Source organism: Anolis carolinensis, chromosome 4 (assembly GCF_035594765.1).
Source record: "Anolis carolinensis isolate JA03-04 chromosome 4, rAnoCar3.1.pri, whole genome shotgun sequence".
In the NCBI taxonomy this organism is placed as follows: domain Eukaryota; kingdom Metazoa; phylum Chordata; class Lepidosauria; order Squamata; family Dactyloidae; genus Anolis; species Anolis carolinensis.
The window spans coordinates 194,683,663-194,710,265 of record NC_085844.1 but is presented as its reverse complement, the minus strand read 5'-3'; the positions used below and the strand labels follow the sequence as shown (position 1 = coordinate 194,710,265).

At 40.4% G+C, this 26,603-nt stretch overlaps 1 protein-coding gene across 4 annotated transcripts in view; it reads right to left on the bottom strand.

The window, feature by feature from the left end:
• Nucleotides 1–26,603, bottom strand: part of scube3 (signal peptide, CUB domain and EGF like domain containing 3) — a 153,611-nt gene that overhangs the window by 12,101 nt on the left and 114,907 nt on the right. For all 4 annotated transcript variants that reach the window (XM_008109716.3, XM_008109715.3, XM_008109718.3 and 1 more), the window contains 9 exons: nucleotides 19,905–20,021; nucleotides 9,183–9,305; nucleotides 8,453–8,569; nucleotides 5,377–5,469; nucleotides 5,176–5,292; nucleotides 3,941–4,102; nucleotides 3,084–3,287; nucleotides 2,662–2,823; nucleotides 1,470–1,637 (listed from right to left, as the gene is read on the bottom strand). In XM_008109716.3, the coding sequence (XP_008107923.1) occupies nucleotides 1,470–1,637; nucleotides 2,662–2,823; nucleotides 3,084–3,287; nucleotides 3,941–4,102; nucleotides 5,176–5,292; nucleotides 5,377–5,469; nucleotides 8,453–8,569; nucleotides 9,183–9,305; nucleotides 19,905–20,021 (1,263 nt within the window). The remainder of the gene's footprint in view (nucleotides 1–1,469; nucleotides 1,638–2,661; nucleotides 2,824–3,083; nucleotides 3,288–3,940; nucleotides 4,103–5,175; nucleotides 5,293–5,376; nucleotides 5,470–8,452; nucleotides 8,570–9,182; nucleotides 9,306–19,904; nucleotides 20,022–26,603) is intronic.

The following is a 26,603-nucleotide window of genomic DNA, read 5'->3' as shown; positions in this document are numbered from 1 at the left end:
AATGGCGCAAGCAATGGCCAAGCAGTCTCCACCCTTTAGCAACCCGTGTGGGCGGGGCCAAACAGTATGAGGGGAATGAGGGATTCCAGTCAGAAGAAGAGGAGGAGGAGGAATGACACCGGCAGCACATTGTTCTCCTCCTCCTCCTCCTCCTCCTCCTCCTCCTCCTCCTTCGGGCCTCCCCTCACACCATTCCTAACAGCCACAGGCCCCTTCCTTTCCCCCTCTGTCACTTATGTGGAAAAAGAAAGGAAGAAGGAATAGGAAGGGGCCTGAGGCTGTTAGGAATGGTGGGAGTCCAAGACACCTGGAGGGAGGGCTCAAGTTGGCCCAGGCCTGTTAAAGAGAGAGTGCTCTGCTCATGCCCAGAGGCACCCTGGTACCCACCCCTTTCCCTCTCTCGTCTTTTGGCCACACTCTCTCCCTCCATTACTCATTCAGTCTCTTAAAGAGACAAAGTGGCATCTCATAATCACCATGTTAGTAATGTTTTCCCCTCTTTTTAAAAAGGTTTCTGGAAAGATGCCATGGGACACAATAATAATAATCTTATACAAACAAATATAACACAAGAAATATTCTATACCCACAGGCATTATAAAAAAACATATATTACAAACCAGCACTTTCTCTTTACTTTTCATGAGCTTCAGAGAGGAGAGGGCGAGATACCAGTACTTACTATACTATTATAACTGTATTACATTATTATTATATGATATTTCCTCCAAGGTTTATAAATGCCATTATTTCCAAGAGTGCCATAATAAAAACTGTGGAAAAGTTTAATTAAACTGCATTTTTTGTTGCAAGACATCGTGCACCACATTATATTATTACATTACTATTTGATTATTACATTTTTTTCTCACCCAGTGTCAGGAGCGACTTGTGAAACTGCAAGTTGCTTCAAGTGTGAGAGAATTGGCCATCCCTAAGGATGTTGCCCAGTCTAACCAGACTGGGCCACAGCAATGCATGGCCGGGTACAGCTAGTTTTACATATAGGATCAATATTCTACAAACAAAAATCACTTTGTATTACAGATGTCCTAATTATTACAATGTCCAACAGCAAAATATTTGTATGACACCTTCAAGTATTCAAAGTGTTTCCCATATACTATCATACTGTAAACGAACATGAGGCATATTAAGTGGCCATGTACCAAAAATTTTTAAAAATCCATAATCTACAAAAAGCAACATTTTATTGGCCATCCTAACTTGTATGCTAAGCTTCTTTGTTACTCTCTAGCTCCATTATCCTGGCAGATTATTGAAAAATCTCATCTGCTGGCATACTTTGGAGAATACAATAATTCTATCAGGGACTCTGCTGTGTAGATATGAGTGTTCAATCCCTCCAAGAGAAGCTGAGTAGAGATAGCCTTTGTTCCAACCTTCCTCCTTGGTGATTGGCACAGGAACCAACTGCACTTTCAGACCAACTGCTGCCCCAAGCATACCTTTTGTATCACAGTCTTGGAAGGAAAAGGCTCCATCATGCCTGGTATTCAATCCTCCACCGCAATGGAAACACAAGGCTCGGCCAGCTTCAGGCTGGTAGGTCCCACGTGGACATGGCTGGCAGGGTTTGAAACCATCCACAGAGTACTGGCCAGGGGGACACTGACCTGTTGGCCACCAGAAGAAAAAAGATGCTTATTGGCCCAAATGAAATAACTCTCCTCCCAGATGTTGCTTCTAAAGTACCAGCTGCATGCAACATGCATTCTAAGCTGTGGACCCATGGGAGAGGGCCATGGGATCCATTCACCATCCCAGATGTTGCCTCAGGCAACAATTGTGCCTCTGCACTGGAATGTAATCATGCCATGGTGTGAAGTAGAAAAACCATTTTATCCAAGTCCTGGTACTGAACAAGGTTTGGATAAACTGGGCCATAAAGCTGAACTATCTGGTGGGGCTTCATAAAACCAGAAAATTGATTCACTTCTTACCGCATTGTTGTAAAATTTGGACTTTCAGAAGGACTACCAAAGACTGCAATAGTATTAACTGGGAAAATCTTCTGTATATTTGCTTGGCATACTATCTCTGTTGCACATTTTGCCCTTCTTCTGAGTGCAATTAAAGTCCATTAGAGTCTCATTTTTCAGAGAATTAGGATTTAGCCTGGAATATGTGTACAGCTGTAGCCCCACAGGAATCAGGGCTCTTTTCCCGAGACAACACCAAGATATTATTGTAGTAAATCAAAAGTTACAGCAGGTGCTATATGCTTACATACAAAACCAGCAACTTGGGCTTTTAATAACCGAATGAAATATTTCAGTTTAGTGCCATTATTCTCAAACTAGTGGCCCTGTTTTGGTATTAAAGGACTGCTTTTGGAATACCATTAATTCTATTCCCTTTACTGGGGCTCCCAATTCATAGCACTATTGTTTTTTAAAAACATTGTTAATGTTTTTAAAGTTAACAGTAACATGAGGTTCTAGAGTCCATTAAATTTAGCTAGCTATGCCTATTTATCTTTATGACAGAGGAAGATTTCCCCTAATGGATAATTTGCTTAGTGTCTGGGCTGAGTTTCTCCTAGCCGTACTGTTACCTCCTCTGGGGCAATTTTGCAAGTGTACTAGGATACTGAATCCCGACTATAGGCTTAAGGTACCTTGCAACCTATCCCTGTACCTGCACAGGTGCTTATATTTGTTGCTCCAGCTGGCCCATAAGCATCACTTCCCGGGCAAAGATCACAAGAGAGCTGGCCTTCTTTCTCCTGGTAGGTCCCTGGAGGACAAGGGACGCACTGCTCCATCTGGCCATGGTAATATGTTCCTTGCAGGCAGCTAACTAAGAGAGAGGCAAATGTGCTAGTGACACAAGTAAAAAGACAATGCTCAAGACATCACTGGTCCTTTGGATTGCCACTTGCCCAGTTTGACCGCAGTAACTGTAGCTATGTCTATAAGCACATGCGGCTGCCACAGATGTTAGAATTGGCAACAAGGGCATCGAGCATCAGCATAGCACTACAGGCTTGCAGTTAAGCTGAAAATTGTCATTTTCCCCTTCCTTTCCTCACTCCCAAGGGATTCAGGTTGCTTCCTTACCACACTTGGGTCCCAGTCTCTGTTGCCCTGGACCACAGTTCTCCTGCCTTTCAGGAGTCATGCTCAGCTTTCGTGCCACCTCGTATTCCATTCCTGAAAAGCGGATCAGGAACCGTTCCTGGTTTATGGATTTCTTCAGGGCTTTGATGGCTGATTTCAGTTTTTTCTCCACCTTCTGCCTCACACAATTCAGATTGCAGCTGGCTGGAGATAAGGGGAGAAGATCATGCAATAGTCTTAGTGTGAGATGTAGCTTGTATGCCCTCTCCAACCACCATTCATGAGAGTTAGCATGGATTATGACATTTAGGTCTCAGGGTTTGAATGCTCACTCAGCCAGAGAAACCAAGTAGATGAAGAGGTTTGAATAGCTACAAATGGGACTACAATGCAAATTCCACACACTATTGCATTTCTTGCTATGACTGCAGTAGAGTAATTTAAGACTAAGCAAATAGTATAACTCTTTTTAGTGGTTGCCATTTTATTTCATTAAAAACTGTTTTCTTTAGCAATACATTTTTTTCAACTGCAATACTTTTACAAATAAAGATATTTAACTCACTAATGTTATAATGTTGGTTACTGTCTTGCTTTTTGTTGGTTTCAATCTGTAGCTGTTTACCTTATTTTAGATTTAAATGTGTCATTGCATTTATGACTTTCATGCTTTTTGTGACCATTGGTAGCTTTTATAATTGGGCAATATAGAAATGTAGTTTAAAAAACTATGATGTCAGGTGAGTGTTTCATAAACAGTGAATGAACAAAGAATGGGCATTTTATATTAAATACCAAATGTGGAATCACCCTGATCCCTTTTGGGAAAGCCGATCCTTCTCAGTTGCCTTCCTTACCTGTGATCTCTTCAGGTTTGATTTCAGCTTCAAACTCCAATGTAATGCGTGTCACCTCCTTGTTGGGAGAGTTTCGAGCCCTGCGCCCTTTGCCTTTCTTTGATGAGTCACACTTTAGGTTCACAAAAGTCACCTGGCAATCGGAGCAAGAAGCTGGCCCACCTGATAGAGATGGCACAGGGTCAATATTCTATCAACAGCATCTCTCTGAAAATCTGCCAGGTATTTTCCTTTGTTTTTTCAAGGATTCTTCTCCTTTATCCCAAGTCTTTTGATTCAACTCTTACTTGCTAAGCAGTTAAGACACTTCCAAAGGCATGATTACAAAGTGATACATTCCCACACTGAAGTTTAGACTTAAGAGTCTCCAGCTCTTCTTCCCAAACCTGGCTTTCAAAGCATAAATTATACAGCATAATTATATGCTGTTATGGCAATGTGGAAAAAAAATCAGAATTTACCAGTCACAAAACCACTATGGAGAGAATGCACACAAGAACTATTTTCCAAAGTGAAAGTCAGGTTGTCAGAGAAAAAGTACTGCTGCTATCAATGAGTCTAGTGGCACTCTGAAGGAGAGGTGGAAAGAATATTCAAATGTCCAAGGGGAAAAAAATGAGAAAGGGAGTTTTCAACTGTCTATACATCCCAACAAGAAGGATCACGTTCAAGCCCTTTTCTCTGTCCTTACCTGTGTCCTCATTTAGACTTCCAATGTTACACAGGAAGTGGTCATGGGACAGCCAGGAAAAGATCCTGGAAAACTGCAGCCTTCCATATCCTTAGCTAGTCCCACACCTTGGATGATATGTAGTGGACCAGCTATAGGATCTCCCTCCCCTCCCCCCCCCCCCGCCCCCAGCCGGCCCACTGCCAAAAACTTTCTTCCCACATGAGACCTCACTGAAATCTGCAGTTTTTGAAGACATCTTGAAGCAATGGGGAGAATACTGATAAAGTCATATGTTTTTCCTTGCAGGAATGAATAATTGAACACAACGCATGAAGTTGTCCATAGTTCACAAAATCTTACAACAAATAAACTTTATGGATTTTGGCCCATTTCATCAGTTCACTTTGCACATGATGATGAGGGCCACAGATTATTAAAGCTCATGCCAAATACAATATTCTAGTATTTTAGGTGCAACAAGATTCCTTGTTTTTGTTATGATCTAAGGTTGGAAATACCAATGGAAATCTGCAAAATGGCATACAAAAAGGGACTATCTCACCTAGAGCAGCATTCCTGACCATCTCCTCCTGCTTGCCTTTCATGCGCGGATGCAAATGGCACTTAGCATCCTTGATTTTGAAGGAAGCCTTTTGTTTGATTGGAGTAGTGACAGTCTCTAAAAGAAAAGGCAGGTGCTAAGCATCAAAGGAGACAACTAGGTCTGGGGAGAACCTCTGAGGATTAAGGTGATCAAGCTTACCAACACAGGGATAGCTGCCATTACTGGACCTGGGTGGAGGTCCCTGCCGCCAGATTGGGGTCCCACAGCTAACTGTATAGCTGTTGTCAGACTCTGTAAAGAGAAAAGATCAGTGGGAATCTGTGGTCAAATAGTTCTAAATGTTTGCCTGCATGGACCTGCATGCATTTGCAACTCTTGAAAGACTGGTCCAGGCCTGATCATGTCCGCTAATCACATGGAAGAAAGTACCAGGAACCCATTACAATATTATTTTGATTACTTGCATTAAGAAAGGATAAACAATACTCCAAAGAATCCCCATGCAGTAAAAGCACATCAAAGGAGCCTAGCTGATGCCAGAGTCTGAATACTTTGAACAAATTCCCAAGGCCTGGGGAGTGGGGAGGGCATATATGAGTCAAATCACACAAGCCCGTTTGAGAGTGTGAGCCAAATATAAAAGTATGATGTACAATTAACATCTATTTACAGGAATAGATTTTCCAAAATTCTCCAGCCACCTTGGTGAATGCTGGCTGGGGGATTTTGGGAACTGCGATCAAAGATAACTTTTCCGAGCTCTGAAAAGCAATGCTGACTTGCAGAAATAGTACACTTACTCAATACTTCATGAGCAAGGGTACTGCAAGCCAGTGAAACACTCCTGGTCTTTCCTTCTGGGTTAACATGAGTGGAATAAGGAAGGCATTATCTGGCCTATGTAATATAAAACCATATAAAACCCTATATACTATTAAACCTTGGGGATCAGGAGAATATTGAACAAGAAGGTTCAACAAAGAAGAGGGGCAAGGAGAGGCTTCAGCTCCCACAAGATTAGATTGGGTGGTGATCCAGCTAGCTAAATTGGATCACAAAGACTTCTGTGTAGCTGACATTTCTCAGGTATGAGCAACCAGAAGTGTACTACATGAACAAACTTTAAGAAATATTAAGACAGTTGTGCAACCCAAGATCAATCAAGGCTGCCTACAATCTATCCTATCTTTCTTGGGAATGAGCTTGGAGGGCACATCACTGTAAACATTATTCATGTTTGTAGGGGTCTTCATATTAAGAAAGATCCAAACAACCAGCCTCGCAATGTTGAGCCCTTATTCCTTAAGAATAGTCTCTGTCCTCCTCAAGGATGGCTTTGATGAAGTGCTAACAAAAGAATTACTTAGTGGTGGTAGGAGCAGCTGTACTGAGCAGCTATAATAGCAGCAGTGCTGCAATCTCCTGAGTACATCTGGAATTACACACCATCTTAATTTCCCACTATGTCCTTGGGTGTAGCATTGCTAAATGACTCTGGGGCAAATTAAAATGGTGGGCAGCTGCCAATGTCAGCTGCCTACAATTAGCAGTTGGCTCAGCTATGGCTCTGGCAGCTTCCAAAAGAAGAGAAATAATGGTGTTGGCCCTCTATGCTATTTATGCTCTTTTGCTAACACAGCAGGACTAACATCAGTTCATGAACCTGTCTTCTGTCTAATGTTCTTGCCATTGATGGCTAGCCATTACAGAATAGTGTCTCTTTTCACTGAGTTTGAATCCATGTCCTAATCTCTAGAATAGTGTATCTCAAACTCTGTTCATCCAGGTGTTTTGGACTTCAACTCCCAGAAACCCCAGTCAGTTTACCAGCTCTTAGGAATTTTGGGAGCAGAATTCCAAAACATCTGGAGGAGCAGAGTTTGAGAAACACTGCTCTAGAGCAGTGGTTCTCAACCTGGGGTACCCAGATGTTTTTGGCTTTCAACTCCCAGAAATCCTAACAGCTGGTAAACTTGCTGGGATTTCTGGAAGTTGTAGGCCAAAAACATCTGGGGACCCCAGGTTGAGAACCACTGCTCTAGAGCATCAGAAAATAAGCTGGCTCATTTTTCAGTATGACATCCTTTCAAATGGCTGTCATGCCCTCTCTTACGCTCTTCTCCAAGCTAACCATATCTAGTTCCTTAAACTGTTCCTTGTAAGGCTTAGCTTCTAAACCTTTTCCTATTTTAATCACCCTGCTCTAGACACATTCCATCTTGTCAATATCCTGCTTGAATTGTAATGCCCACAGAGAAAAAAACCCTAGAAAACCTTTGAGGGTGCTTCCAGACATCACCCAAATCCACGCCAAAGCAGGATTAGGGTCGACACACACCCAAAACCGGGCTGAGTACCAGGATGTCACCCAGCCACCCCCCCCCCCCCAAAAAAAAGCCCTTAAAAGAAGAAATAACTTACCTGCTGCCATTCCTGGAATCCTCCTGGCACGTAAATGAAGTGCCAGGAGACCAGGGAGGTCTCCTGGCACTTATACCCCCACTTTCTGGTACATCATTTCTAAGCACCAGGAAGACTCCAGGAATACCTTAATGGCGGTCAAGTACGTTATTTCTTCTTTTAAGGGCTTGCGGGGGGTGGGGGGGTGGGATACCCTCTTGGTTTTCTGGGCCCATGGAGTCAAAAAAACTAAGAGGGCTGTGCAGACTGGGCCTGGGGATCGCATGACACTGGACCCATACCTGGTAAGGCCCGGGTCTTACCAAAGATTCGGGTCTTATCAGGTATCTAATTTATTCGGCACAAAGAAGGGTTTACCTGCTTTGTCCCAAATTAATTTGCTGTGTCATTTGGACGCCTCCGGTAAAAGCACAACAGGCCCTGCATTTGGGGGCCTGTCTGGAAGGGCCCTGAAACAGCTCCCTTATAATGCGGTGCCCTTCACGTGATTTCTATTTTTGTCAGCTCTACCTAGCATGGAGAAGGGTTAGGAATGTTAAGTGGTGTAGTCCAAAGCACTGAAGGCTACCAAGCCAAAGATGGTGGCTTTGGAAACTGATGTGGGAATAAGTCAGAGTCTGGGGTGAATTAAAAGGAAATGGCTACAGGACAAGAAAGTGAGGCTGCATATGACAGCAGAAAAATGGGAGCAATTGGGGCAAGGTCCAGAGCAAGTGTATGCATGTGTGAATAATTAAAAAGTTGGTGGTGAAAGTGTTGGGGGGTCGCATCATGACTCAGTGCCAAAAGCATAATAGAATTTAAGAGCTTTTATCACCTGAAGTAATTGAAGGAGAAAGATTTGTGCCCTTACCCGGAAGAAAGCGAGCCTTGGAGGCACAGGTGAGAGAGCAGCTATCCCTCTTTCCATTCTTGTTGCAGGACAATGTGGCTCGTGGTGGTATTGCACTGGCCAAGCATATCACCATCTCTGGAGGAGGAGGAGAAAAAGCATCAATTAACATGCAGGAGGCAGACTCTGCAACTGAGATGACCACAAGGAAGAGCCACACCTCATTCTCCAGCAGGGGAAAAAAATATAAGATTGTTGTCTTCACTTGCCTCAGCTCTGAGTTGTGGCAACAAGTTGTCTGCTTGTGTTACTCTGGGTGTATTGGCTTACTGCTGATTCAAGAAGGCATTCAGTCTATAAACGTAAATTGTCACTACTGGGCCACAACTTGCAGAATCATTTCTGTTTAAAAAATCAGAACGGTATAATTTTCGGGTAGAATTCCTGTGGCACAAACATCTTGAGATTTCCACTTTCTATATTTAAAAAAGAGCATAGCTCTAAATTTTATAGTGTGGCTACCAAAGAAAAACATCCAAGATGTTTCTGCTAAAAAAAGAGCATGGTTCTATGTTTTATCATGTGCCGTCAAAGAAAAAAAATGAAAATCTCCAAGATATTTCTATGAAAGAGTCAAGCCTATGATGATTTCCTGCTCCATTCCCACTTTCCTTTGCAAGAAATCTTCTGCTGCCTAAAATGCATTCTACCTCTAGGGGGCAGCATGACCCCAGCCCTTTTCTGCACTCACCTATACAATCTTTTTTATTCCAATGGAGTTTGCACCCAGCAGGACATGTACACTCATAACTGCCAGGAGTGTTTATACAGCCAAACTTGCAGCCTCCTCGGTTGATGCTACATTCATCAATATCTGCAGGAATGTAATTAACAAACAATTAATCAGACAAATTGCGCATAAGGAAATTACTGGGAGTAACCATCTATTCTCCAGTGTCTGGACCTAGAACCATAAGTTCAACAGATATACATCAAAATTGAGGGTCCTAAAAACTATTTTTTTAAATGTATGCTGGTTTTAAAGGAATTTGGCATTCTGAATCCAAAAATGACCACAGCTTTGTTCCATCACATACAGTTTTTTCACAACTTGCTATGTTGCAAGATGTGACTGAAAAAAATTAGTATTGAAATTTGTGAAAGAACTGTGTGTGCTATAACATTCTATTCTGTTTTTTTGAAATCAGGACCCAAATATATATTGGAAACAGTTACAAAGTTGAAAAAAGTTTTTGCATCACATGCCTGTGTCGTGGAGCAAAGAGAATTACACGTTGAAAGATTTTAAAAAATCAAAGTATATGGGAATTAATTGTAAACAATGAATTCCTGCTGCTGCCCTTGCCATTTGAGCAAGGCATTATCATCTCAATTAATTAATTACTATGTTTGCTTTGCCCACAATGTACGTGACATATTATATCATAAGCAGAAGAGACAAGTTTTTGTTCCAAGGTGTTTACATATTTGTCATGAAGAAGAGGGCAGGAAAAGACAAGGCAAGTACAGGACGAATGTGAAGAAATGTGGCTACAAGTACAGATAATGAATTATGAAAAGAAATTAAGACAAGGCTAGGAAAGAATTCCTCATGCAGTAGCATTTGAACTGTTGAACAGATGTGCATCCTACAGTTCGCTTGTGGCCACGGTTTTGCCCTATGGGCTTCCCTCCTTTCAAAGTACTGTTTCCCGTATGCTATAATTCCTTTTCATTAGTTATCTTGGTGACATATGGGTCTCAGTGGGGCTCTATTTCAATGTGTTATATAGCATTTGAACATGGGTTTGTTTTCTGTGGAGCTGCAGACCTTAGCATGCATATACAGCAAGAGTGTGAATTTGTATCCCTCCAGATGTTGGACTCCAAGTGCTGTCATATCTTGTCAGTATAGTTAATGGAGAGGTTTGACAGAAGCTGTAGTCCAACATCTGGATGGCCCCATATTGCTCTCCCTGAGGTAGAGGTTTGTGGTTATTGTTCCTATTCTGCTCTCATATAACCCTTTCTCTCTGTCCTTCTTTTCCACCAACACTACATGGTGAACACACACAAATACAATAAGAAACTCAAGATATATCCATCTTTTTCCTCTGATGTTTGCAACTGAAATGACTAGTGAATCAAACAGTGGTGCAACTATAAATATTGCCTATAGACCTCTGTACTTTAACTGGATTGACCATCTTTTCATGTTTTTATAATTAATACATTACATTCAGTTGACCATCATTCAGATGAAAAACTGGAATGCACAAAGCCATTTTAGAGACCAGACTCCTATAATTGTGTCTTGAGAACATTTCAAACAGCAGCCATTCATTGCTGCCCACTACTGAGTTCTATGCACATTTGTATAATTCTTCACTCCAGCTCATCAATTTTAGGCATTTTCAAAATAGTATCTAGATTAGTGGTTCTCAACCTGGGGTCCCCAGATATTTTTGGCCTTCAACTCTCAGAAATCCTAACAGCTAGTAAACTGGTTGGAATTTCTGGGAGTTGTAGGCCAAAAACATCTGGGGTCCCCAGGTTGAAAACCACTGATCTAGATTAACTGTGATCATGGGGTTCCAAATTATTCTATTAATAACTCTACCTTCATCCTGGGTCATGTAAATCTCCTTACCTAATCCTAGCAAGTCTCTGCCTTCCATCATACAAAGCAATGGATTTGTACAGCACTTTAGAAAAGGACTGTGATACTTTATCGTCCCAATCTTGGCTTTGATAGAAAAATATTTTTAGAAAATCCTATTGCCTTCACTTGATACAGAAAGGATCACGGAAGAGTCACAACAGTGTGGGAGTTTAATCTAGATATCCAAGGAACATAAGCTGCTGTTAAGCACTGCTGTACCTTCATATCCAATACCATTCACACTGATAAATCTGAAAAAATGCACATTCCCCAGGTCCAATATCTGTGGCTTTTACAGTTAATGGTAGCTGGGTTTTTTTTTCAAGACATCTTGCTGAAATTATCTCTTTTGCTCAAACTATTAAAAGTTGAAATTCAAGCATTTGACACCCAAAGGAGAGGTAGGCATATTTTGAAGACATTTGTTAAGGGCAGCACCATTCTATGACAATTGAGCTACAATTAGTAAATACATTTCTACATTCATCTATACAGTGGTCATCACAGTGAGGGGGAAATGGAATAACCACCATTGTATACAAAGGCATCAAGCCACATCATCTCTGCTGCTGCCAACAGACAAGAATAGATAATCAATGAGAGCAAAATTACTTGCCAGACCCTCCTTTAGAAAGTTATTTGAGGGATCAAGAGCTGAATGGAGAACAGAGGAGAAATGGAAAAGCCTAGTACTTGAAGTTCAAAAGGCAGCTGTGTCAGATAGCCTGCCAATTTTGCTTCCTTTCAACATTCTCCCAATCTTATGGGATATAGAACCACAATCATGGAAATTCCACAGAAATCATGGAAATCAATGCTAAAGGTCTGGCTTGGAACCAGCGAACAATGAGAGAGGATGGATCAAAACAACCCATGAAAGCGCAGCATTGTTTTCAAAACCTCCACTTAGAAATGCTTCAGTCTTCCAAGATTTGCCGAAACACACTCCCACACAAAGGGGCACATTAAGGTCACAGCTTTGCTCCCAACTTCTTGAGGGTAGGTTGGGTGCTGACTCACATGGCACTGCCAAGGCATGCTTGGCTCAATACCATCTTGTTCCTTTATATAACTCATTTTCTCCTTTCCTAAGAATTGCCACACTCTCCTTGAAAACTAGTTCTTGAACTTCTTAGAAGATGGCAGCTTCTTGCTTTTCTGGTATATTTTCTGAATAAAGTCACCCTGCTTTAAAATTCAAGGACAGAAGCCTTGTTCTAAGTATAAAGTAACAGTCTTCCCTCGAGGGTGGAAGTGGAATCATTTTATAAGAGTCACAGAAATGTTAGAAAACAAACTGGCTCATCAATTTTAGGAGTCTCTCTTCAATAGATTTAAGTTAATGTTGTCCAACATTAAGCCTAATTGTGGTACTGCTTGCCATACTCCTCAGCTTCCCTCTTAAGTTCAGTCCCTGGGGGAAAACAAAATTCCTGCATCTTAGATTAATGTCCTAAAAAAGCACTGAAATACAGGTTGGTGGTTTGACGTCATATTTGATAGGATTCCTATGCTGTTTTCTGTGTGAATCAGAGAATTACAGACATACTCTTAAAAATGCTCAGCAATTGAATAATAAAGTCATAAGGTAAAACAGAGATAAGCCTTATGTAACTGTCATGTTCACTCATGCCATGCAAGTATCAGCCCTCGTGACACAGAGCATTTGGCCATTGGCCTAAAGAGAGGACAGGATACAGCAAGGACATGTGAACTGGCCATAAAAGTCAATTGCCCTGAGGTGGGGAGAAAGTGGCATTGGACTATTATTCCCATTAGCTCTAGCCAGAGCAACCAACAGTGAGATGTAGTGGAAACTGCAATCCAATTACAAGCAGTTACTGAATCAAAAATATCTGACTTACAAATGACTCATAGTTAAGAACAGGGGTGAGACAATAGGAAGTGAGAGAAATCTACCCTCAGGAAGAGGAATTCACTCCTAAAAGAGCTATCATGGGAAAAAGGTGTCTCCACTGAAGCTTCATCACAATCCTTGTTTCCACAACGAGCCAAATTTTTCAAAGTCCAATTATCACGGGTACAGAAAGTGAGGTGAAATCTTCTTAACAGTGGCACAGAGAGCAAAACAAACACCACGGGGGTGTTAATCCTTCCCTGTGCTACATAAAGCTAGAATATATATATATATATTAGACTAGAGTTATATTTTTTAAAATGTACCTGTTCTGACTTACATACAAATTTAACTTAAGAACAAACCTACAAAACCTGTCTTGTTCATAAGTTGGGAACTTCCTTTGCATTTGGAGGTGTCATCACTCCTACTCTTGTAAAATAATGGCTCTTCTCTACTAGAGAAGATCAATGACAAACAAATAACCTAGTGCCAGTGCTTGTCTATTCTTATTTTCCCTTTTAAATAATTGCCAAGAATTAAATTTCTAAAACCTCATCTAGTTACTGATCTAAATTCCTTAGCCTCAATAATCATATAGATATGATATCTTATAAAAATAATTAAAATAAGAACAACTGTTCTAAGGAAACTGGAAGGATTGACTAGTTCAGAAACATCTTATAGGGCTTAAGGTCTTGCAGGATTGCTTACTGCAGCTTGTCAAGTCATAAGGGTCATGAAAAGGATTTGTGGTTGAGGACGCAAAACTGCAAAAGGAGGTCAGGAAAATACCTTGGGTCAAGGTTCATAAGGAAGTATGGCTGAAAGGGTGGGTCATCACGGAAGAGAGCGATAGAAAGAAAGAAACAGGGAAAATCCCAGACAGGTTTCTGGAAGGTATGTTCCCCTAAATAAGGAGGACTGAGAGGTGAGGAGTGCTGCACATAAGGAAGCAGAAGAGAGTTGCAGGAAATTTCATACAACCTTGGAACAGTAACCATTGTTTGTGTAAAAGGGTGTGTAAAGGTGAGGAGGGCAGAAATTAACATACTTTTTCCCAAGTAACTGGGAAAATCTTTGGCTGCAGATGTCTCTTTTATAATCTCAGTTCTTATCCACTCCTCAGAGCCAAGAAAAGCGGAATGCAGAAAAGCCATAAGTGTACCACAGTATTTCAATCTTTTCTTTACGAGTTTTGCAATCTTCCTCTGTCTTTGTTGCTTTTTAAAAAAACCAATTTCTGTTTGACTATATCGTTCTTCAAGCACCCCTACCCAAATATAGCATTTGATGACAGCTCAGGCCCTGCCAGTGCCAAGCAAAGCAGTATTGCTGTCTTGTGTCACATACAATATTCCTGTTGATAAAACTCTCAAAATGATGCCTGCTTTCTTCAACAGGAGGTCACCGCTTTTCAGCACTCCAATTACTCTTTCCACCCACCCCTATTTTTGATGCATTATACAACCTAGTTCTTTTTCTGCTGTGCTATGACCTAGCTAGTTACTCTCTCTACACTTCTATAATTAGTTGTCAAGTTTATTTCCTCAAGAGTTAATGTAGCATAAAGGATAACGAACCTGCGCAATAAGACTGGAAGATCTCTGTTCACGCAGTGCGTTCGCTCAGTGGCTTAACGCAGTTATACTCTCTATCTGCTTTACCCAAATCAAATTCTGAAATGTTTTGTTGGAGCCAGGCATGCTTTTGCACCAAATTCAGGTTGGCAAATGTTAAAGCTCTAGTATTTAACAAAGTAGATTGTGCAAATCTTAAAGGTAAAGGTCTTTCCCTGACATTAAGTCTAGTCTTGTCCGACTCTGGGGGTTGGTGCTCATCTCCATTTCTAAGCTGAAGAGCCAACGTTGTCTGTAGACACCTCCAAGGTCATGTGGTCAGCATGACTGCATAGAGCGCCGTTACTTTCCCACCAGAGCAGTATCTATTGATCTACTGATATTTGCATGTTTTCACACTGCTAGGTTGGCAGAAGCTGGGGCTAACAGTGGGAGTAATATTTTGTGGGAGCAATATTCCTTATCACTTCATGTACAACTACCATGTGTAATATGCTACCTGTAAAATATGTCCTATAACTTTGAGATGTGTTCTTATAAGAAATGATATACATAGGATTCTTAAATCATATAACATCAAGGAAAACAATGCTTAAACTATGCAAAGTCTATGATAAGAGACATAAGTCGAGAGTACAAAAGCCTACACTCTATGATAAGAGAATGCACCTAAACAATAAATGTGCTATGACAATCTTATGATAATAATCTTGTGATAATTGTTTTACTTTAATAAATATAGAAAATATTACAGGTTTGTGATCCTTTATCAAGAAGTCCAAAATCCAAAATACTCAAAAATTGCCCACATGAGTGATAAGACAGTGAAACCTTTGCTTTCTGATGTGTTAATGTACACAAACTTTGTTTCATGCAGAAAATTATTAAAATATTGTATTAAATTAATTTCAGATTATGTGTATAAAGTGTCTATGAAATATAAATGATTTTCATGCTTAAGTTTGGATCCCATCTCCAAGATATCACATTATTTATGTATATGTATAAGTTCACTTTAGGAAAAAAGAAAGACTACATTACAGATGGATAGACAACAAAGCCAGGACCCTGAATCTGCAAGACCTGAGCTGATGATAAGGTGACTCCTGGGAACTTCATAATTTGTTTATAATGATGTGAGAACATCTAAGGGAAATAAGCCAGAGATGTAACCCTAAAACAAACACTGAGTTATTTCTCTGATTTGTCCAAGAAGAGAAAAACCAGACAGCCTGTCCCTGCTATATTCACATGTCACAATAAACAGACTATGTACCTAACTGCTCTGGTTGATTCAGCTACTTCTGCAGCAAGAAAGTCTGATTGACCAGCTTGTTCTGGTATTACACATTATCCATAATAAGCCAGGATTCCCTTGAACTCCTACTTGCCAGAACATAGCCAAGGACACCTTGAATCCCATCACTACTGAAGGCCTCCAGGGGAATTGAAATAGTAGGAATGCAGTGAGCAGCTTAGAGCAATCACTCTCTCAGATTCATTCAGCTTTCACCCTACCTCCTCCAAAACTACTAAGCGTAGAAAGAAGGCTTCTTGAGTTTGTAGTCCCTTTTACTAGAATGCTTCTTATGTTTCTGGATTTAGTAATACTTCGTTAAAAGTGTGAGAATCTCCTGTACATATGTAACCCTAACCTATAGCTAAAAAGTATTCTGTGGCAAGCTGCCGTTTCAATACAATAACCCTTTATTAGCTGTACAATTAAAATTATATATCTACCCCATATTACAAAATATGCTGCACTTCTAGTGATGCCAGGACAATCCATCTCTTTGTGATGTGAATTCTGTGCTCACACCTGTGATCCATAGATAAGCTGTACCTATTATCATGTGAGAGACCGAACAAAATTGCATAACCCACGAAAGCTTTGTCTCGAAACTACAGAGATAATCTGTAATTGACAGCCACAGAACTTCAGCACACTCTGGATAGACTTCAAATAAGAGTCTAAACAATGTTTAAAAAGCTCTGTGTATGTGTGTCAACATTGGCCTATGAACTAAATGTTATTTCTGGTTACATTTCAAAACCCAGAAGTCTACAAATCTGCACTTATTTGATAGGGATGGTGAATTGAGCCCACTGGAATTTGTTTGCTGTTTCGCGTGCATGTTTGCATGTGCATAATTGCTGCAGTCTGTTTATCCATCTGCCTTAATCTGTGTAATCTAGGGCATTTTGGGAGACATAACTCTCTCTTGGATTTACCATGGCAAGTTGCATTGCTGTAGCAACACGCTCCAACAAACCCCTTTACGCCTTCCATCTGCCTTTCCATTTTTCTTGCTGGCACAACCCCAGACTCTCTCCTTCCTCCCCCTTCATAGAGGAACTGTAAAACTTTCTGAAGTTCTCCTCCTCTCCTCTCAAATGCAGTGCCAAAAACTCACAGTGAGGATTTCCACACTCCCATCCCATCGGACAAACACACATAGCTCCTGTCGCCTTGTTTACAGCTGCAGAGACAAATGTCTAGCCCTGCCACCCTCTGTAAAGGACAGCAGGCATCTTTTAGGGAACATCATTCACTTTATGTTCCCTAATTTGACAAATTAGGTGGAAGATACAAAAAACTTCACTCAACATTTCTAAATACAATTCTTCACACATCTCAAGGAAGGGCAAATAAAGTCCACAGCAGACACACCCATTAAGGGATTTGCTGGGTAAAGGCTATCTGTATTTTGGAAAAGCAGCATTTTAGACTCATGTTCTCAGAATCCCCCAAGCGGTGTGGCCAGTTCCGGGAACTGTATTGCAAACTGTGATAGCTGCAGTCCAAAAAGGTGATGTGCCCAAACTGTGAGACTGTCTGGCCAGGACCACTAAAATGTATTGTGGGAGAGCTCTGTGACTCAACCAGGCTATGCAAGAAGAAGGCCACAGATTTAGTCCCCAGTGCTTTCAGTTCAAAAGATCTCAATAAGACTGCATCAGATTTCTGTCCAAGAATCTAGGCACTGTAAGTAAAAACAAATACTTCTAGACTATATAGCCCAGTGTTATTGCTCAGTAGACAGCTTTATGCATTCATGTCTATTGTTGATGTGAGAGGAATCTAGCAAGTCCATCTTCACAAGAAACATATTTGGTTTTTTTCTGGTTTAAAAATAATCTCACTCAGATAGCAACCCTGGGATACAGACACCCAATAAGTATGGTACTTACATAGCCAACAAGCTCTGTTCTGAAAGGTTCTTCGTATCTGGACTTGTAGATTTTTACAGGTCTATGTTCATAACTTTGCTTTCTGCATGACCACTAGTCATGCTGGTATGACCTGCATTGCTAAACCATATCATCCTAATGATGTCTTCACATGGAAGCTGGGTTGGTGCAGTAGTGTGCTATATAACATCAGTTGCCTTACTTCACTAGACCTTCTAGAGCAGATACAGAGTGTATCCTCTGCTTCACTGCATGGGTGGCAATCTAACTCCAAGCTTCCTTGGATGAAGCTGATCATTCAGACACTTTCCAATACAAGCTTTAGTATGCTTTTATCACTGACTAATTCCAGGACTTAAACAGAATGAAGGTGAACCCGATTAATTCTGGGGACCTTTTAATGCTATTTAGCAACATCAGTCATGGAGAATTTTGCCAGTAAAGGACTTGAGGATACTGCCTCACAAAGGTATTGGTCCCACTGAGCTGAATACTCTCACAGATTGATGCTAGTAACAATTGCTCAACACTTTTACTACTGATCAGTGAGTTTAATCAGTCATCTATTTTGTCCCCTATACTTTGAAACATCGCATGAAGCCACTGGAAGAGGTCGGCTGGGGTTTTGGTCTCATCAATATCTTGAAGATATCAATTTCTCTTTTTTTCCAGCTAATGTCAAAGCTTGTCAAAGTACATACAATGATGAACTGGGTTGGGCTAATAGGATGGAAATACAATTAGGCAGTAATAAACTAATCCAGGATTGGAAGTATTTTAAGGCAGTGCCCTATTAGCTACAAGTAGCCTACCCAGTCTTTTTGTATGCATCTCCTCCTTAAAAAATATTACTTTTTCACTCCAAATACCAAGAAATTTTCAAAAATGCTACCAAAGAAAGGGTTCACCCAAACCTCTCCCAAAGTCTGAAAATGATGAAAGAAAAAGCGGAAGCAATGTGATATTGCGAACAACTTACAAGGCACAGCCCATAGGAGAGTGTGAGGTGACAACTGGCCAGCGCAGTTGGTGTCCGTATAATTGAAATAACAAAACTCCTATATAAACCACACCTTTGTTTTGTGATGTGTTTGAGACAATGTGCTAAATGCCCCAGCATAAAAGATTGGACAAACATTTTTTCTGTAGCAGCTTCTGGCTTCAGAAAACATCTTCCATGAAGATGTTGCATTGGTTCAATCTATGTTTGCTTTAAATTGGCTGTTACCACAGTTTTATTCCATGCCATGGAACAAGACGTTGATGGTTATAATAACAGTGACTAATCCTTATCTCTAGTTTGTTTTTACAGTGTTTCTTCTCACAATCTATGTTTTAAAATTCTGATGGTTTAAAGTTTTAAAATTGTCCAACTCTTCCAGATGAGTGGAAAGAAACTAGACATCTCACAACAGAGTCTTGATTATTACCAGTCAGTATTTCTAACACTACTTTTACATCTATTTGGAGCTCTAGGTGAATGATACTGCAGCAAATAATTGACCCAAAGTCCACTAAACCATACAACCCCTTGGGGTTTTGTTTATTGAATGTGATCTATTTTGGAATTAAGAAACAGCAACTATATTTCTCAGTTGGAATGAAATATTGTTGCTGGTGCTAAAAATGATAACAAAATGTTCCATAAAATATCTTTTAAAAAGAAAACTACAGCAACAAATACAGTAGCAACAGCAACATTTTTTCTGCCTGTGCACTCTATGTCTATGTCTGAATGCCTTTTGGAAAAAAAATAAATGTTATACATATCAATGTTATTTTGCAGCAGAACTTATTTAGCCATATTTTGGGAGCAAATATTCTGGGAGTACCAAATATGTAGCCCATTTCTTGCTTCAATTTCGATCACTAGCTTTTCAGCATCCCCCATTTTCTCCTCAGATCCTTATGAACAGACAACTAAGGGTTACATAATAATATAACATGGTGGATCCTCCTGTTTCAAGATGATAAAACATAAACTCTCTGAAAGTATTTCTGTCCATAACTGAAGATGAGAGACATGAGACCAAGAAATCTGAATTGGTCCTCTGAGAGTCTGGGGCATAATACTCCAACTCAGAGCAAAAAAGGGGACAGTACTAACATGGAGAGATGGATGGGTGAAAATTCAAAAAGAGAAGTCTGAAGCCTACAGATCCACAGTTGTCGCACTGATACCTCCGCAGTGGGTGAGTCCGTACAGCGTGTAGCCTTTGTGACACAGGCACTGGAAGCTCCCTGGTGTGTTTACACAGATGTGGTCACAGGTTCTGTCAAAGGAGCATTCATCGATATCTGGGGACAGGAAAAGAGAGCATAAACCACATTTCAGCAAGTAGGCAGCTTTCTCCTGGAGACTTGGGTTATTTTGCTACCTTACAAGTCATAAATTATGAAGCTATATAATATAATGCCAAGAGAACATTATTTTTGTCAATGTCATTCTAATAGATTAATCAATTGATTAATCAATCGATCAACAGACAGATAGATGTCTAGCTACCGATATTGTCTCTATCATCCATACTCCAAATTAGACTTCACAATACCGTCAGCCCTCCACATTCATTGGGGTTAGGGACACACAATCCATATGAAAGTGAAAAACTTCAAATAAAGATCTCACTATTTTTTACCTGAGCAAACACCTGTTTAGGAATGTCTAGTTCTTCCAGCATGACTGTATGGCCCACTTCTGCTGGAAGGGGACCACAGGATTACACTGGAGGACCTAGAGATTTCTGGAGAGGAGTTCTCTCTAGAAATTCCAAAGTCCTCCAGCATGATAGGAGGAAATTGACCATAGAATCACACTGGAGAAATTAGGCATTCCTAAAGTAAACATTTTAAATTAAATCTGTGAATAAGAAAATCTGCAAAAGTCAAAACTGTACAACTGTAATTCTAACCAAGAACCCATATTCAAGATCTCACTTTCTATCTCAACATAATTCACTCCATAGGATTGGTGTGTGGATAAAGTGGGGGAATTATGTCTGTTGCTATTAACTTCTTAGAGAAGGGGTGGGATTAAAAATGGAAAGAAACAAAGAACAAAAAAAAAGGCTTCTCTGCTTCCCCTATCTTTTCAATATATTGTAAGTAAAATAAAGATGGTAATTTATGATAGTGATTGTGAGTACAGAATGGGGAGCTGGAAGAAAAATGATAATTATTTCTAGTTAATTAATGTAGTATGTAAAATTATGAGCTTGGTTACAGGTCACAAGACCAAAGACCAACACATGCCACACTTAGCATCTTAATAGGCAAGGCTAGGATCTGAATCCAATGGTTCTCCCAAAAAACTGAAAGGGGAGCAGAAAGACTACAAATATGAAAAGCATCTTCAGGTTTTCTATATTGCATGTCCAGTCAAAAGAGCTTTACCACCAGCACGAGTAAAACACAGGGCATCCTGACAATTTTTATTAAGGGAGACACCAAGGGCCTTCTACTTTTCATTTGAGGGATTTTCACTGGGAATGAGAAGCAGACTCATCCTTACTAACTTCATGTTTACCCCATTGGTTTTATTAATTGAAGGTCATCAATCTCATTAAGAAATAAAATCGCAAAGACTGAACCTGGATAGAGATGAAAGAAGTCACAGTCTAAGCTTACAGCAACACTCCCTGCTTCAACCCCCAACACACACCCAACTTCCCCTGGGCCAGGCTCTCAGAAGTTAGAAGAAAACACCTGCACTAGATCACATGTCAACAGGCGTCTGCCCCCACCAGCAGGCGGGGCGGCACAGGAGACGGATGCAAATTCAATCAGAGAAGGAGGAGGTGGCGCTGCATCCAGCTGCACTCCCAAGCCAACACTCATTTTAAGGGTCATGAACTGGTGTCATGACTGTCAAGTGCATGGGAGCTAGCGAACACTCAGAATGTCTTCAAGATATTGCAAAGGAGAGACATTCTATTCCCTTTTCACTCTGGGATATGCAGAGAAAAAGGGTACGAAGATAGGATTACTGGAGCAGAGTGATATTAGATGCTACTGAGATTTCCAGGCTGTTGAAGGAGACCTCGCTCCCCATCAGGCCTCTGGTGGTCTTTGATTTTATTGGATTTACTTTTTGTGCAGCTATTATTAAAGTTTTATTATGTTTGTTTTGAGCTGTAATTACTTAAGGTTATACTTCTTTATGAGGCCGTTCTTAATTGTGTTTCTGCAAGATACCTTGAGGGCTTTCACAGAGAAAAGGCAGGCATCTAAATTTACATCAATAAAACAGAATGGTTGTGTTACAGCATGGAAGAACTGGTTTCTAATTCTTTTCATGTTCAGAGAAAAGGACCAATGTTACGGTAATGGTCTTTTCTTTCTCTCTCTTTTTTTTACCTTCGCCAAAATAACCAGTGTTCTAAGTACAAATAGGCATCAATCTTGGAATTTCTTTTATTATCATCAGCACTATTTTACACTGACAGTTTTGAAACCTGTCAGACTCCACCCCCCACTGCACACTTTATGTCTGAACTACAATCTTTTTGAAGAATAGAATACATCAAATATGTCACCCAGTGTCATGTTCATACCTGCCTTCTGCAAGACTTTTAACAGCATATGTGCAAAAAAATGTCACATTTATCACAAGGTTGCGCGTGACATTTAGATTTTTAAAAATTTAAACCTTTCTCAAATTTTGCATTTCCACCTCCCAGATAATACAGAAGCTTCCTTTCTCAATGTATACAGTTATGAAAGTTTTGAATAACAACACTCCACATTCCCTACCTGTATCATCTGCCACCAACCTCACCTTCCAGATGTAACAAAGACCTCTTTGAATTTTAAATTAAGTCAGGGCCTTAAGGAGCCCTCGGTGGTTCAGTGGGTTAAACTGCTGAGCCGAAAGGTCAGTGGTTCAAATCCGGGGAGTGGGGTGAGCTCCCGCTGTTAGCCCCAGCTTTTGCCAAGCACATTCATTTTGTGCTTGAATTATAAAATGTCTGGAACTACATGTTGTGAGATAAACACAAGGTCCCTTAAGATGAGTTCAGGGGACACGCTGAAAAAAATGTTGGTGTGGGCATATAGTACTTGCATGAAGACGTATTTTCTTTTATCTGCCCCAAATCTCTCATTATACACCATTAGCGTAATATATCAAAGAGGGAGAAAACTTTTTCTGCATCATACTTAATTTTAAATTACTCTGTCATGCCTGGGGAGCTTCATTACCCCCTTTCAAAGCTAAATAACCTCAAATGTTAGCTTTTTTCATAAGCAAATCGATTCAATCTTTTTATCATTTCGGTTGCCCTTTGCTGCATCTTTTACAGATCTCTAACACGCTTTCCTAGATGAGATAACTAGACCTATACACAGTACTCCAAAAGTTGACAAAATTAGATTTGTAGAAAGGATTTATTTTTACTTCATTTTCTAATTATGTGCAACATCAACTTCTCCTTTTTTAAAATAGCAGCTCTGCATTAGGTTAAGTCAAGTTGTCCAACCCAATCCCAAGATTGTTTTGATCAAGCACTTCCCGTTTAAGGAAGGTGCTGTACTTCCTTGAAAACGCTGCTTCACAACTTCTGGACTTTGATGCATATGTTTGTCTTGCTGTGAAGGGGCTCAAAAGATTTGCTACATGAAATTAGAAACAGACATGCAGCAAATTCAAAACTATGGGAACAAACTGAAATCCAAAATCTGACAAAACAATGTTACCCATGAAAGCTTAGGTCTGCCCCACTTCTCTTTTAGATTAATCAGAGCTTGGGAAACATTAGTCTCAATGCTAATTGTAACCAACAATCCAGCAATTAATTAATTGGCATTAAATTTTTAGTGAGAGTAATTTCATTAATCTATTACATTAGTTATTAATGACATATTGGTGAGGCACTGGCCTTCAAACTTAAAAGTAAACATTGAAGTTCAGTTTTGAAAATTGACATAATTAAAAATGGCTCCATGTGACTCCTCCAAAATTACACCCCTAAGTAACAAGTGAAAAGGGCAGGTTGCTCTTTAAGTGGTCATCTGTAAACTCACACAAATCTGTACCTACACAATAAATTATTTGGAATCTTCAAGAATTGTTACATAAGCATTTTGGAAGTAGGCCCGTCCACCTTTCATGCAAATATCCAAAGTGTTTCCTTTCTAAACCCTCATCTTCCTGGGTGCTAATGCAACCACCTGAGGACCAAAGGAAAAGAAGGAGACAACAATGGAGAGATGGGCAGCTTTGTGTGTGTTCACAGATGACCACTTGAAGAAACACTATTTCAGGTAAGCAACCTGTCTTTCTTCTTTGTGGTCTCTATGACTCAAGCAAATGGGATACTAGCTATTAACCATAGGAAGTGGGAGTGTTATGAAACACAAGAAAACAGCACAGCTCTCCAAAAGGTAGCATCAACCCTGAATGTGGGAGCCCCTGATGGCTCAATGGATTAAACCCTTATGCTGGCAGACTGCTGACTTGAAGGTTGCTGACCTCAAGGTTGCCAGTTCGAATCCAACCCAGAGAGAGTGCGGATGAGCTCCCCGTCAGCTCCAGCTCCAGCTCCATGCGGGGACATGAGAGAAGCCTCCCACAAGGATGGTAAAACATCGAACATCTGGGCATCCCTTGGGCAACGTCCTTGCAGACATCCAATTCTCTCACACCAGAAGCAACTTGCAGTTTCTCAAGTTGCTCCTGACATGAAAAAAACCCTCTGAATCTTGCATCTATTCTATAATGATCAATTAATGTCAAGGTCTGTGATTGTGTGGCTACCCTGCAAGCATCCTCCAAAGGCATACCCTTTAGAAAGGCAAAGGACGCAGTCATAGTCCTGGGAGAATGGCCACATACATGGACAGATCTGTGTGTGCTTTCCTAGCCAGTTCATAAACCAGATGAATTGCTCACTTTGAAAATTGCTGCAAGACCAAACATGATGAAATTTGCTAAGAGTGACATGGAAGAGGTGACTATGGATGTGACAGAAAGTAAGTCATTGGTAAAGCAGTCTTTCACAAACATATCTAAGGTATTACTTGGTAGAATCCTGGGGAAGTTTACAATATTGTTGTGGCTTGCACTTCTCTCCAGGCAATCCTTTCTTAGAGGAATGAGGAAGTTGTCTGATTCCTCCAAGACTATATTGATACCCCGAAGACTAGTGATAGCAAGACCAGGAAAAATTAAAGTGACCAGTCTGATTGTTAGATGGGAGCCCAAACTTATTGTTGGTGTTGCACATATTGTGTATGTTTATTCAATTTATCATATCTTTGAGGATTGAAAAGGCCTCCCTCATCAAAGAGAAGGTATTAAATGTTTGATTGTACTTGATTCAATAAATTGGAAGTGTAACTATATGGTTGAATTATGAACAGTGATTATTTATTGGCCAATCAGATTTAAGCCTCTGACTGTAAGACAGACAGAAGTAGTTTCATGATTTTCATCTGATAATTTGTCCAGGTATGGGAATATTTTCTCCCTTAGGAGCTGTTGATATGTCCCCCCCCCCCCAATATATGCTGTACAATTAGATATAAGGAAGCTGGCGGTAGAGCAGAATTTTCTGCCTATGATGTCAAGCTACTTCCCTTCCTTATCAGCTAGTGTTGAATGAAGCTTTTGAGACATCTTGGATTGGCCACATCAACTATTACTGAATTAGCATTATTCAGCCATTCTGAAAAAGTCTCAATAACTTTACATAGATTCTCAGACATGGATGGGACTGATGAAGGTGCAGACATGACTTCATTGCTTCCTGCAGCAAATAAGGAAGCAACAGGAGCAAAGCAGGAGCATGTGCTTAGCTTTGTTCCTTATGAAAAATTGGATTGCCAACTGACATTGTTGCTTGTTTGCTTGACAAATCAAGTGCCTTAGCCATAAACAGCAGGCTTGCTCAAAAAATTCGTTTTCCCCGTTTATCGTTAGTAATTCGTTTGTTTTGTCGCTTTTGAAGCGATATTCGAATCGCATTATCCCGTCGTGTGGATCCCGCGGTTTCGAACCGCGATAGGCAATTTTTCTGATGTCATCGTTTTTTTTCGTTAGGTAAGCAAGCATTTGCAAATCACCCAAACTTGTTTCAGTGCACTGGGGCAACCTAGCATGTTGTTTCCACCTTGTGGCCAATCGGAGAGCACGTTTAACTCAGGAGAGGGGCTTGTACGTCCTGAATGAAAACTGCAGGGAGCCTCGTGGCTCATTCGGCCCGGGGATCTGGAGAGAGAGGGTTTCTTTCTCACTAGCTCATCCCTCAGTACCAGCAGAACTACTTGTAATGAGTACAGAGCAAGTAACATGAATACAACACTGGAGATAATTTCAAGAGCCACAGGTAAAAAATCACTTCTGTAGCCCTTTTATTTTCTTGCACTGCACAAATGGCTGGCTCTCTTAAGCTTATCAACGCTTGCAAAGTCTGGCAAATGGTGCAATTCCCATAATCCACACAAATAGAACTTGGGCAAAAGGGAGGCTGTATTTTTCCCTTTTATTCTCTTGCACATTAGTGCAGTAAGTGCACATTGGCTGGGTATCTTACTCCTATCAATGCTTGCAAAGTCTGGCAAATGGTGCAATTCCCATAATCCACACAAATAGAACTTGGGCAAAAGGGAGGCTGTATTTTTCCCTTTTATTCTCTTGCACATTAGTGCAGTAAGTGCACATTGGCTGGGTATCTTACTCCTATCAACGCTTGCAAAGTCTGGCAAACGGTGCAATTCCCATAATCCACACAAATAGAACTTAGGCAAAAGGGAGGCTGTATTTTTCCCTTTTATTTTCTTGCACATTAATGCAGTAAGTGCACATTGGCTGGGTATCTTACTCCTATCAATGCTTGCAAAGCCTGGCAAACGGTGCAATTCCCATAATCCACACAAATAGAA